The sequence below is a fragment of the Epargyreus clarus genome, unplaced genomic scaffold (genome assembly GCF_041222505.1).
Source record: "Epargyreus clarus isolate Ecla_fem2 unplaced genomic scaffold, WU_Ecla_fem_2.2 ptg000027l, whole genome shotgun sequence".
Taxonomy (NCBI): Eukaryota; Metazoa; Arthropoda; class Insecta; order Lepidoptera; family Hesperiidae; genus Epargyreus; species Epargyreus clarus.
The window spans coordinates 10,867,327-10,880,139 of record NW_027332234.1 but is presented as its reverse complement, the minus strand read 5'-3'; the positions used below and the strand labels follow the sequence as shown (position 1 = coordinate 10,880,139).

The 12,813-nt window shown below is 34.8% G+C and overlaps 3 protein-coding genes across 4 annotated transcripts; 2 read left to right on the top strand and 1 right to left on the bottom strand.

The window, feature by feature from the left end:
* Positions 1–369: 369 nt before the first annotated feature.
* LOC140753797 (SET domain-containing protein SmydA-8) lies at positions 370–4,243 on the top strand. Its single transcript, XM_073088582.1, has 8 exons — positions 370–533; positions 839–1,035; positions 1,295–1,518; positions 2,002–2,289; positions 2,661–2,904; positions 3,244–3,474; positions 3,666–3,754; positions 3,861–4,243. Exons 1-8 carry the CDS (start codon positions 490–492, stop codon positions 4,089–4,091), a joined length of 1,548 nt encoding a protein of 515 aa, XP_072944683.1. The 5' UTR covers positions 370–489; the 3' UTR covers positions 4,092–4,243.
* A 3,071-nt stretch (positions 4,244–7,314) lies between these two features.
* Positions 7,315–12,122, top strand: LOC140753800 (erlin-2). Of its 2 annotated transcripts, none has more exons than XM_073088586.1 (7): positions 7,315–7,517; positions 7,641–7,755; positions 8,053–8,133; positions 8,684–8,792; positions 9,106–9,257; positions 9,349–9,501; positions 9,635–12,122. In XM_073088586.1, the coding sequence occupies exons 2-7, from the start codon at positions 7,648–7,650 to the stop codon at positions 9,995–9,997; spliced, it is 966 nt and encodes a 321-aa protein (XP_072944687.1). In that variant the 5' UTR covers positions 7,315–7,517; positions 7,641–7,647; the 3' UTR covers positions 9,998–12,122. The 2 variants fall into 2 exon arrangements, with proteins under 2 accessions (XP_072944687.1, XP_072944686.1); XM_073088585.1 differs by having other exon boundaries at positions 7,315–7,540.
* eEF1beta (elongation factor 1-beta) lies at positions 10,654–12,138 on the bottom strand. Its single transcript, XM_073088587.1, has 3 exons — positions 11,978–12,138; positions 11,579–11,825; positions 10,654–11,052 (listed from the first exon to the last, which is right to left on the bottom strand). The coding sequence occupies exons 1-3, from the start codon at positions 12,055–12,057 to the stop codon at positions 10,708–10,710; spliced, it is 672 nt and encodes a 223-aa protein (XP_072944688.1). The 5' UTR covers positions 12,058–12,138; the 3' UTR covers positions 10,654–10,707.
* Positions 12,139–12,813: the final 675 nt, after the last annotated feature.

The window sequence follows — 12,813 nt, the reverse complement described above, 5'->3', positions numbered from 1 at the left end:
CAGGTAGGAATATCTAATCCTATCTGGGGTTGATCACAGATGTCCATGGGCGGCAGTAGCCACTTACCATCAGGTGGACTGCATGCTCGTCTGCTACTCTTATATTATAAAAAAATGTAGCACTTAATGCGGTAATGATTCTTATATACCATAACCAACAACAAATTGTTTTTTTTTACAAAAATATAATTCTGTGTAAACTTTTAGCTTAATTTCATAGTAGTTCACTATTCAATAACAATAAATAATTATTTTATTTAGGGCCAAAAGTTCAAATATTGTCATTCTTTCAAACAGTGGAAATGCGTTGCAGAACCGACTCGAGCGCATATCACTGTGTTACAAGATACCATTAGTATTAAAAATAGTTCTGTACGACAGTCTATAAATACGGTCGGTCAATACCGCACGTGGACTGAGAATATTACTGCCGGTCATTGTTACGATTGATATTTAACCAAATTGCAGTAAAATAGTAGTGTGGAAAAAATGAGTTTACGATATCAAATACAAAAATCTGAGAAACTTGGCAGGTGTGTGCTGTTTTAGCTCTTATGTTGTGATGTTTTGACGTGTAAATTGTTAAAGAAAATGGTCGCTACCCTTAAATTAATGGATATTTGCAAATTACTTAAATCTCTATCATACTTTATATATACAGTATAAAGAATTTGTTCTTCTATAAAATTTAGTATTCTTTGAATGTTATGGTCGCCTATTTTAAGAGCATCATCTTAAATGAGCTTAATCATTGTAGTTAATAAAAAAATGTTGATCAAAAGTGACGTTCATTGCATTGATGAAAATGTTGTTAGTTAATTCTTTGGTTTTATCTTAGATACCTAGTAGCCGCCAAAGATCTAAAAGCTGGTGAGAGGATTTTCGTAGACCAGGCGTTCGTGATAGGTCCCAGCAGCGACACGTCACTTTTATGCTTTAATTGTTACTTGCCGCTCATAAGCAAGTTCTTGATTTGCAAGAATTGCGCTGTCGCTCCTATATGTCCTGGGGATGGATGTCCAGATGCAACTGCTGGTAAAATTTTATTTTATTAATGGTCCTATTTATCTTTTCCAGTTAATATAGTCCAATGAAATCAGATCTGTCTGACTACTGCATGAAACATACCACAATTATTAACAGCAAACTAGTGGAGTAACGCTAAACTTTTTCTAATTCGATCAACCTATGCATTGGACAAACATATTTGATTAATACAAATGAAAAATAATTTTAACTTAAGCCTTCATCATGCTCATTCATGGACATAATATAATGCATTCTTATATTTCAGCATGGCATAGTAAATCAGAATGTGAAACCTTCAGAGACTTGAAGCTTAGTATAGGATTGAGTCCAATGACCATGGTGCAGAACGTGGGCTCCCTCCTTGTGCTGCGCGCGTTGCTGAAGAAACAAACTGACCCTCAGGCATGGGAAGAATTCATGAAACTAGAGACGCACTTAGAAGAACGGCGGGATAGTAGCGTTTGGCAATATTACGAAAATACTGTGAAGGTGAGGAGGACAATCAAAAATAGTAAATTAATTTCTATCTTAAAAGACCATAGTCGCTAGCGGGTCTGTTTGCCCGTTTAGTTTTAAATATTTTGACCAATAATGCCGTCGTTACTTCAAAACGCACTGCAAATACACATTTCTTTTGTTACTCGTGTGGACAGTTTTTTTCTATATTATTTATTATTTATTACTTTGTTAATGTTTCAAGTGTGCGTGGTTGGCGAAATCCAAAAGTAACGCTAATCCTTATAGTTTCGGATTTTTCTATTACGTACATTTAAAAATTCATGATTTATACTCAATGCATACAGTGTGTTATTTAAAACGCAAAATATATATCAGATAAATACGTTCGAGTTTTAAAGTGTTACATATTATTACATATTTTGATCTACAGGCCATTATAAAAGGATTTACGATTAATGTTGAAATGTAGTCTATTCGTTACAATGGATTTTAATAAGTCCCTCATTATTGCAGTTCATCAGCTCCCTCGGGCTTCTCGAAGGCGTAGAAGTTGACAACCTCGTCCAAAAGATATGTGCAGCGATAGACGTGAACAGTTTCGAGGTGCGCGGGCCGCCCATCCCGGCTATCGGCTGTGCGGAGGTGCTGCGCGGCGTGTACCTCGCGGCGGCGCTGCTGGCGCACGACTGCGCCGCCAACACGCACATCGCTATCAACGACTACAACGTGCTCGTGTGCCACGCCAGCACGGATATCAAGAAAGGCGACACGATTTACTATAATTATACGGATCCCTTAAAAGTGAGCATTAATCAAGTACTAATTATTAGTATGTATCGTGTCTGTCTGCAATCCGTTTTATCCGTCTGCAATTCCTGTTTAATGTTGGAAATTGATTCCTTCATATTATTGGGTGAAGCCTGGTACTAATTCCATCGCGTTGCTCCGATACGGTGCAGTGGACGGGAGTATGGGTCAGTGGCCAAGTTTTCTTAGGTAGTTATTGGGGATATATAAAATTCTTGATTGACTGAAGCTTCTGTCCGAAGCAAGGAAGCGCGAATGAAAGTTATTGGCGGTCTCCCATCCGAATAACGACCATCTATGTCCGACGATACTAACTTTAAAATATTACATTTACACGTATGTTTATTATTACTTTTTCTTTTTAGGGCACTTCATTACGTCAACAACACTTGCTAGTGGGTAAATACTTTAAATGCACATGTAACCGGTGTTCAGACCCGACGGAAATGGACACTTACATGAGCTCCGCTGTTTGCACTGAATGCAAGACTGGTTACATATCTTGCAATGACGACAAAACTTGGACGTGTCATAGTTGCAAGAAGGAATTTGAGAAATCAAGTATAGATTTTAAAGTGAAATGCTGTTCTGATAAATTGGAAGTTATAAGTGAGTTTTATATTACTACGTACTACATTTTGTGTTATGGACTTTGGGGAGTTCGGTTTCAATTCCTGGAATGGTATAAAGTATAAAAAGCGTTTTCCTATGTACATGAACAAAAAGTACACGAAAATATTGGATAACAAAAAGTTATGGTAAACTGTAGTTTATGTGGGTGGGTATTTGTCTCTTGCGTCTTTACTGTAATAAGGTGATTGCGGACTACGGAGTCAGTCTGTGTGCGAACGTTGGCCCGAATGGACGTGGTGATGAAATGACGCGGCAAATAGTATTGCTATCGGCGGGCACTATGCAAAATGTAGGTACAATTATTTTTATTTTCAGATAAAAAAGATGAGAAAGAACTAGAGGAGTATATTAAATTTGTATCGTTGGTGCTGGCTCCGCACCATTACTTGTTGTTGGACGCCAAACAACGGTTGGCAGGAGTTTTGAGGGACACTATTAACAGGGAGCCCAGACCTACCAAGAAGATGATGAGGCGAAAAATAGAGCTTTGTGAAGAGTTGTTGCCCGTTTTGGAGAAAATTAGTCCAGGAATATGTAGGACCAAAGGTATATCTTGACGCCACGTATTCGAATAAATAATCTATTGGAATATTTTAAAACATCGAATGGATATATCGGGCTTGACTGTTTCCTCGTTTACTTTATCGGGCTCGTCAAATTGTTAAAATCAAATGTGATCTTATTTTTTTTTTAAATTGGTATTGTTGACTGAACTGAGTAATATTGTTATGTTTCAGCGATCACATTATTTGAATTGCATATAACGATGGTACAACTGGCGAAGAAATTATTCGACGCTCGGGAGATAACCGCATCTGTATATATGGTAAAATATTGTTTAATTTGAGAAAAATGTGCACTACTGGCATTATTTGTTTCTATTCTATACGTTGTTGTCAGCGAAATATAACTTTCATATTTTATTTTCTTAGGACGAGCTACTTAGTGCTGAGAAACATTTGAAAAGATCTTTAGAAATGTTATTAATTGAACCAGGTAATTCGCCTGAGGGAGAGCTTTGCGCTAAAGCGTTGGAGCTGTACAGATCTTTAAAGAATACCATGGGGACTGTCTTGGACGGGATTCATGCAGATGGGAAAACATACGACAGCGTAGCCGAGAGAGAGTATCAAGAATCTGTACATTTGACGGATGTTGACTAAAGTTGACAAAGGCAAAAAATGCTAATAAAATAGTTTTGTTAAAATTTTAAGTGTTTTTCTGATGTTCCAATATTTATTTCATTTTCTTATAAAAAATTACGGAAAGAAGAACTGAAGGAGGGAATCCTTACATGGAGATTGTTGAGAGATGTAGTCGTTGCAGTTAAAATTCAAGAAGTCGTTGGCATAGATAAGTAAAGATTACTCAGTCCTAATAAGAAAATGTAACCAGTTACGACAATCGAAATTGTCACTGGCATCTACTTTTATTTTTGAAAAATATTAAATAAAATTAGTTTTTAGATCATTTAGGAATGAAACGATATTTCTCCGCACTTTTTCTTCGATTTCTTGTCTTATCTGCACATGTCGGCATTATTCCGCGTAAATTACATTGTTTTGACAGCCATTAAATGGCAAACAGTGTTCTTAGGAAAGGTTTTTGTGGGGTTTTTACTTCGATCACTAATAAGATTATAGATACACAATCCCATACAAAAATGAACTTAAAAAGTGGCGTCAAATTGACGCTAAAAACAAAGAAAAAAAAAATTGACGACCGTGGTTTGTCACTTGGACAAGGAATTAGTGGAGACGAACTGTCATTACTTTTAATATTTTTATTAGGTCGAGTAATTATTTTTTTATGAACATAATAATAATTTATCAATGAAAGTAAGTAATATGCAGTCACAATTTATTATAATAAAAATATAATAAGTTTAAAATTAAAATATAACCAAATACAAGTAATTTAATTAAAAAATCAACAAGCTGTTTACGCCGTTATCCAACGAAATATATTGCCCACGACTAAATAAATACTGTAAATGTAGTAAACCAACATTTATTTCAATTATTTTTACCTGACTGCCAAGGAAGGGTCATGTTTTTCGCGCGTATCTTGTATGTTTTTCTTTATTTATTTGATCGGATCTAACAAACGGCTGGATGAATGTCGACAATTAAGGTGTCATTATATTCGTCTCAATGACCCGAGTGTCCTTAGATAGGTGTTAGAAAAAAAAATCAAGATGGCGGATTTTTGGCGCGAAATAGTAATATTTCGAAAAAAGTTAACCGAACCTATCGAGTATGATATCAAATGAAAGGAAATTAAACGGAGATTATAAAAACATATAATTTGTATATATATATATATATATAAAATAGCAAGATGACTGACTGATTGACTGACTAAATGATTTTTTCATTTTTCAGAAATCAACGTACAGCCAAAACCGCTTAATTTAGAGTTCTGAAATTTTGCACATGGGTTCGCTATATAGCGTAAATAAGTACTATGAAAGGCCTTTTGGAAATTCTACCCCTAAGAGGGTAAAACAGGGGATGACAGTTTTTTTCAAATCCTTTCATTTTGAAGCAACTACTGTAAAATTTAGTATTTGGCTTTCTGGATAGGAATAAAGACACACCTATTTATCCCTTTCCGAAAAATCAACCCCATAGAGGGCAAAATAAGGGTTAAAAGTTAATTTGAACAACCGTCAATTTTGACGCAAACACTATGAAATTGTGTATCTGGCTTGTTGGATAAAAATAATGAAATTCTACCCCTAACGATATAAAATAATTACTAGAACTTTGAATTACTGAAGTTATATATTCTATAAATCGTAAATGGTGGATGTTTTTCCGAAATAGTAACACGTTTTAAAAAAAGTTAACCAAAACTATGGAGTGGGGTATCAAAATAAAGGAAATTAAAAGGTGATTACACACATATTATATGATATATACATGTGTATAACACATCGAGGTGACTGTCTGACTAAATGCGTAAGTTGCTGCGCCAGACACCAACGTAAAGGGAAACCGCGGATCTTTAGCGTGCTGGAATTTTACACATAGGTTCTTTATATAGCGTATAGCCCTACGAAGATAAAATAGGATAATATTGTTTGAACATCTTTTGTTTTTGAAGCAGATACCTATTATAAAACTTTTTTTTGGCTTTCTTGCTAAAAAATGATGAAACGCCTATTTCACTGTTTTTGAAAATTCTACTTCAGCCTTTATAGTGCAGTCGGGTTTTTGATTATTTTAATTAAATTACTTGCTTACTTTGTAGTGACAGAAATCCGTTGTATATTTCTTCTTAAATTTAGAGTTTTTTCCAACACCTATCTAAGGACATTTGGATATTTGAGACGAATATAATGACACCTTAACTGTCGAAATTCACCCAGCCGTATGTTAGATCCGAGGGAATAAAATGCAGTGCAGCTAAAGTCCGCTTATAAAGATACATACAAGATACGTGCAAAAAACATAACCCTTCCTTGGCAGTCGAGTAAAAATAAAAATATGGAATCAACAGGATGCCATTAATTCCCTTGAATAAAGTGAGTTTGTTGGAAAACAGTCTTTTCGATGGATTTTTATTTTTTTTCCGTATCTTTTTTGGCTATGTTAAGCCATCTTATTTTAGTGTATCTTTCGACAATAGACTTTATTATAATAATTCTATGACTATTGTCGCGGCAGTTGGATGAAAAGACATCATAAAATATATTAAATAATAATTCACTTAATAATTTAATTTCACTCATTTACTATTTACTCATTGCCTATGTTTAATTATTATACAAAACAAATATTTTTATATAACAAAAAAAAGAAAAAGAAATAATTAAATTAAAGAAAAAAATATAAAACAATAGCGTCTCCATTCAAGTTGGAACAGAGTCACCATGTAACCCGAACAAATCAAGTGGGCTTGCAATAGTAAGAATTGTACGTTTAGTAACAGACTTTACAATTTAAATGGTTTATACATTCTGTTGATTTTTGTTGATAATTTTTAAAACTTAAAAATAAATTATTTACGAACGAAATAGCAGTATTTATAATTGAGTGATAGCAATTACCTACTTATAATAATAATACTTACCGAAAATACGATATTCCATCATTTGTTAGCGTACTAGACGTGTGATTTTTGCAGTTTTGAACGAGCACTGAGGCATGTTTATTCTCCGAACGTTCAAACACTAATAACCTAAAAGCGCACCCAAATGTCTATTTGGGTGCTCTTTTCGTCGCGCCATTTTTTTGTCGCTGATTGTGTATCTAGTTCTTATTAGTGATCGAAGGGTTTTTATTTAATAACTTATTTATACTTTTATACTTGTAATAAAATGACTTTGGCTAAATTTTATGAATCCAGAGAGAGAATATAATGGCAATACAATTCACACTTGTCAAAATTAAGTGTCAAAATTGAAATGAAAGGCAAATGCAAACAATTTTCTATTTTATAAATAATAAATTAAATTAATTACCTATTTTTGTTTATATAAACAGTAGTATTTTATAGATGTATGGGAATAAAATTTGCCGTATAAAACATTAAGGTCTCTGTAGGACTAACACGGTAGAAATCTATCCATCATACCGCTAATAGTAAGCATTCGTTTCGATTTAAGGTAATTTAAAGTCATTAAGTTATCTCTCCTCGGCTCTGTTTCCTCATTACGTGGTTATTATCAAAACATGTTTATTGAAAACGTATTTGTTTGATTGCAGCCCAGGAATGGCGGACCGGTCATCGCTCTTAGCGTTTGCGATATTAACTGTCGGCGTAACCATACACAGTTCTTTACACAAAGTGGAAGAAGGACATCTTGGAGTTTATTATAGGGTAAAGGATCATAATATCATTAATATTACATTTTAGTATATGTGGCAAATTTTTGGGTGATTTAGTCCTTATCTAGATCTGCTTGCTACAACTTATGAAAAAAACAATTGTTTACGAATAAGGAATGAAATTCATCATGTGATGCACTACCTTAACAAGTGACTGGAAGTGCTTCATGTGTTGCCTTACTTAAACCTTCAAATCTGAACAGTAGCTTTACAGTAAATAAATCTAATATGTCTCTGCTCACAATTAAGACCTACAATTTTAATAAAATTTTCTTTTTGTCTTTTACAGGGTGGTGCTTTACTAACTACCACCAGTCAACCTGGATTTCATATGATGATGCCTTTATTGACCTCTTTTAAACCCATTCAGGTATGGGCTTATTAATATTTACTTCTTGGTTTTTAACCAACTTTAAAAAAAGGAGGTTTCTTTATTCAACCATATGATTTTATAACTCTACTGTGGGCTTATGTAAAAGGCTCTAGACAGATGGACCGCATTTCAACATCAATGTAACCGCAAATTTCAGTTCAGGTGCAGTTTGACTGCAGTTGACACGACTGCAATAGAACTGCAAACCAAACACACACTCTGATAGCAGTTCAATTGCAGTAGTGTCAACTGCATCCAAACTGCTTCCGAACTGCACCATACCCACGCACCCGCACTGATTCTATATGCAGGGGACGGAGTGTTAAAGTAATGCAGTTCTGTCAACTGCATTCAAACTGCACCTGAACTGCAATTTGCGATTGGATTGCAGTTGAAATGCATTCCATCTGTCTAGAGCCAAACTACTCTGGTGTACTTCAGATTTTCCTAAATTACTGTATCACCTGTAAACTTATACAATGGCACTTAGTCCGGTTTGTCTTTCAAGTGTCAATATTATCTCTTGAACAATCATTTACCATTACAGACAACACTTCAAACGGACGAGGTGAAGAATGTACCTTGTGGAACTAGTGGTGGAGTCATGATCTATTTTGAAAGGATTGAAGTGGTTAATAAATTGGAACGTGAAAGTGGTGAGTAACTAACATAGCAATCATTAAGTTTCTCTATTATTCTACACTAATATTATAAAGAGGAAAACTTTGTTAGTTTGTTTGGTTGTAATGAATAGGCTCAAAAACTACTAAACTGATTTTAAAAATTCTTTCACCATTCGAAAGATACATTATCCACGAGTAACATAGGCTATATTTTATATGAAATATATTTGATAAATAGATTTTGAGGCGGTACAAAGTTTCCTGGTTCACCTAGTTTAAAATAAAGTAACATTATCAAACATGAAAAGGCTATGTGTGCACATTTTATATTGATATTATTTTTCAGTCCTGGATACAGTTAGAAACTACACAGCAGATTATGATAAGACCCTAATATTCAACAAGGTTCACCACGAGTTGAATCAGTTCTGCAGTGCTCACACACTGCATGAAGTCTACATTGATCTCTTTGATCAAATTGACGAGAATCTCAAAACTGTAAGTATGACATACACAATAGTTTGAAATCATTTCCAATAATTATTGAATCATAACTTCTGTATTCTTATAAAATAATTATTATTTTCAGGCTTTACAAAGAGATCTCACTGAAATGGCACCAGGACTGAGGGTGCAAGCGGTGAGAGTGACAAAACCAAAAATTCCTGAATCAATTCGTAAGAATTATGAACTTATGGAAGCAGAAAAATCTAAACTGCTAATAGCAGCCCAGCATCAGAAAGTATGTACCAGAAGAGTATCTAATAGCTGTAAACTTCTTTTTTGAAAATTTGTTTTAATATTTGATATTCCTAAATGTTTATCCATTAGTCATAGTGTTTTTTTATTACTTATCAATTTAATGCTATTTGTAGGTTGTTGAAAAAGAAGCAGAGACTGCACGACGTAAAGCTATAATAGAGGCAGAAAAAGAAGCGCAAGTTGCAAAAATACAGTATGACCAAAAAATAATGGAGAAAGAATCTCTACAAAAGATAGAACTCATTGAAGACAGTATACATAAGGCCAAACAGCAAACAAAAGCAGAGGCTGACTTTTATCACCTTAAAAAACAAGCGGAAGCCAATAAGCTGCTTCTCACTCAAGAATATTTAGAATTAAAGAAATATGAAGCCCTGGCTCTCAATAATAAGATATATTTCGGAAGTGATATTCCAAATATGTTCTTGCAAGCGAATGTTGGTGATACCATAACCAAAGGAGTAAGAGTGGAATAATGTTTTGAAACATATCTATAATCAAAGCATCACCTAGTCATAAACATGTTGTACAGTTTGGGCAGTGCAAGTTTTATCTGTAATTTCTGGTGTATGATGTAAATTGTAATTTGTGATATTCTGTGTATATTTGATATTGTCTCACTGTTTGTAATAAGGTTTACCTTTGCAATATTATATACTATACGTATTTTGTAACTTAGTGTTCACATATTTACTATGTGGTTTTAGAATCATAGATAAAAAACTAAAGAAACTTCCAATACCTAAGAATTTTTTTAGGTCTTTGAACTTGTCAGTTTTGAATGAGACAGAGTACTGAGCATGTCTTCTTTGCACAGACATAATAATATGTGCATAATAATAAAACAAAATAGTTTATTTATAATATAACCCCTTAAAGCTGTGTAAAAATTAATCAATAAAAATGTTAATAATTTTGGTAGTATCAAGTTTTTATTTTATCCATTCTGATGTCACAATATTCACATAAATTAAGTGTGGTGTGTATGAGTGGATTTGCATAAGATCTATATGACATATCTTGAGAAAATTTTATTTCTGATCTAGCAATTTTGTAAAATCCTCTAGGTTGAGAGTGTACTCTATATTAAGGCAAAATAATTTTTATATGGTAGAAAATAAAAGGGTTTCAGTATAAATATTGATTTTATTGAAAATGTGTGAACTTAAATATAAGATGGCATTATTTAGATTTTGTTGAATGCAGCAATATCTACAGATTGAACAAAGTCTTCAAACTCTTGAATCTTCTCAGTGAGCAGGTCCACTGATACTTTGTCATCTTCAATAACGCACATAATCTGTAACTTATTGATACCATAGCCTACAGGAACCAGTTTGGAAGCACCCCACAAAAGGCCATCCATTTCAATAGTGCGGACCATTTTCTCCATTTCTTTCATGTCTGTTTCATCATCCCAGGGTTTAACGTCTAGGATTATAGATGATTTTGCAATAAGGGCTGGTTTCTTGGATTTCTTGTCTGCATATGCTTTCAGGCGCTCTTCACGGACCCTCGCTGCTTCTGCGTCCTGTAACAATTTATATGAATAAGTTGAAGATTTAGCTCATCTAGTGGGATTAATTAGAAACTGGCAGGTTTTATAAACTTTGCCGTTGGTATGCTGTTAATTCGTAAGATTACTATGTGTAACAATCTGATGGTATGTGTTGTAGACAATACACTACACAGCAAGGGATAGCTAATGCTGTACTACCATTATAATTTAATTTTCCTGAATATTCTCTATAACAAAAGTAACACATTGTCATGGAACATCCCTGACAGTAAGTAGAAGCAATTATATTTGAAATGTAAATGTCGACAGTTCATAGGTCAGTGCCCTTACTTAGATTGTTAAACTTGTTATGCCATATTTTGGATGTAACTATTAAAATTCCAAAATAAGATTCTACCGGCAACCTACATCAGTTCACCAGCTGGCGAGCATTTGTACAACAGAATCTGCAGACTAAGTAAGAATGCCTCTTGTAAGTCTATGTTACTGTCTCTTCCACCCCAAGTATGGGGTATTATTATGTTTCAGTCATAAATACCTCTTCCTCGTCCCCGGAGCCGAACAGATCGACGTCATCGTCGTCATCATCGTCCTTTTTGGCGGGAGCGGCGGCTGTAGGCTTGCCACCAGCACTCAGCGGGCTCACGCCCTGGCCCCAGGCCTTGCGCTCACCATCTGTGTAGGAGGCGATGTGGTTGTACCAGCGCAGAGCGTGCGGTAGGCTAGCGGCCGGCGCCTTGCCTACTTGCACGAACACTTCTACGTCGGCTTGAGATGGTGTGTATCTACATTTATAATATTCAATCATTAATTATATACTCATACTAATGTATCAAGAACTGTAGGATTTCTTAAATAGATCACAAATATGAAATATTAAAAGAGAGGTTACCATACGGTTGACGTGGATAACTTGTAACATAAAAATCAGACTCACCCGGATATATAACTTTTATCGGCCAAGAATTTGTTCAGGTCATTGAGGCCTTGAGCAGTTTTAACGTCTCCGATTGCCATTTTGTATAAAAAACTTAATTTGTTCGGCTAAACCACACCACACGCCCCGGTTATAACGAGCGAAAGGAAGAAAAAAAAACGACGAGAAAGGAATAGACAATAGCGATGCGCGATTGTTACTAAAAACAATCGAATTATTCGATTGTTATTGTGTTCGATTGTATTCGAATAACTATCGAAATTCTTCGATTGTATTCGAATAACTATCGAACAATCGAAATTGTTCGATTGTTGGTCGATTGTTCGATTGTTCGTCGATTGTTCGATTGTTCGTCGATTGTTCGATAGTTCGTCGATTGTTCGATTGTTCGATTGTTGGTCGATTGTTCGATTGTTCGTCGATTGTTCGATTGTTGGTCGATTGTTTAGTACACGCAAAACTAGTAACAGCGCAGTCAAGCGATACGCGATTGTTACGTAAAAATGGAACTATCGAAGCTATTTGGTTGTTGGTCAACTATTTAGTATACATAAAGCTACTAGCAGCGAGGAGCCCCTAATTTCTGTGTTTAAGAAATCTGAGTCAGTTTTATATATTTGGTGGGGGAAGCGCACGTGCGTCGTGCACCCTTCCGCTGCTTCGTTGCATTCCGTTATTTAATGGTGCGTCCACACCTTGCTTCTCGCACTGCTCACTGCGCCTCGTGGCCACACACTCTCACACCCTACTCGCGTTGTTAACATTATTTTTCTTCAAATATATAGTATTTCACCGAGTAATTTTAATGTAACTATGAGTACATAATTTTTTGTGAC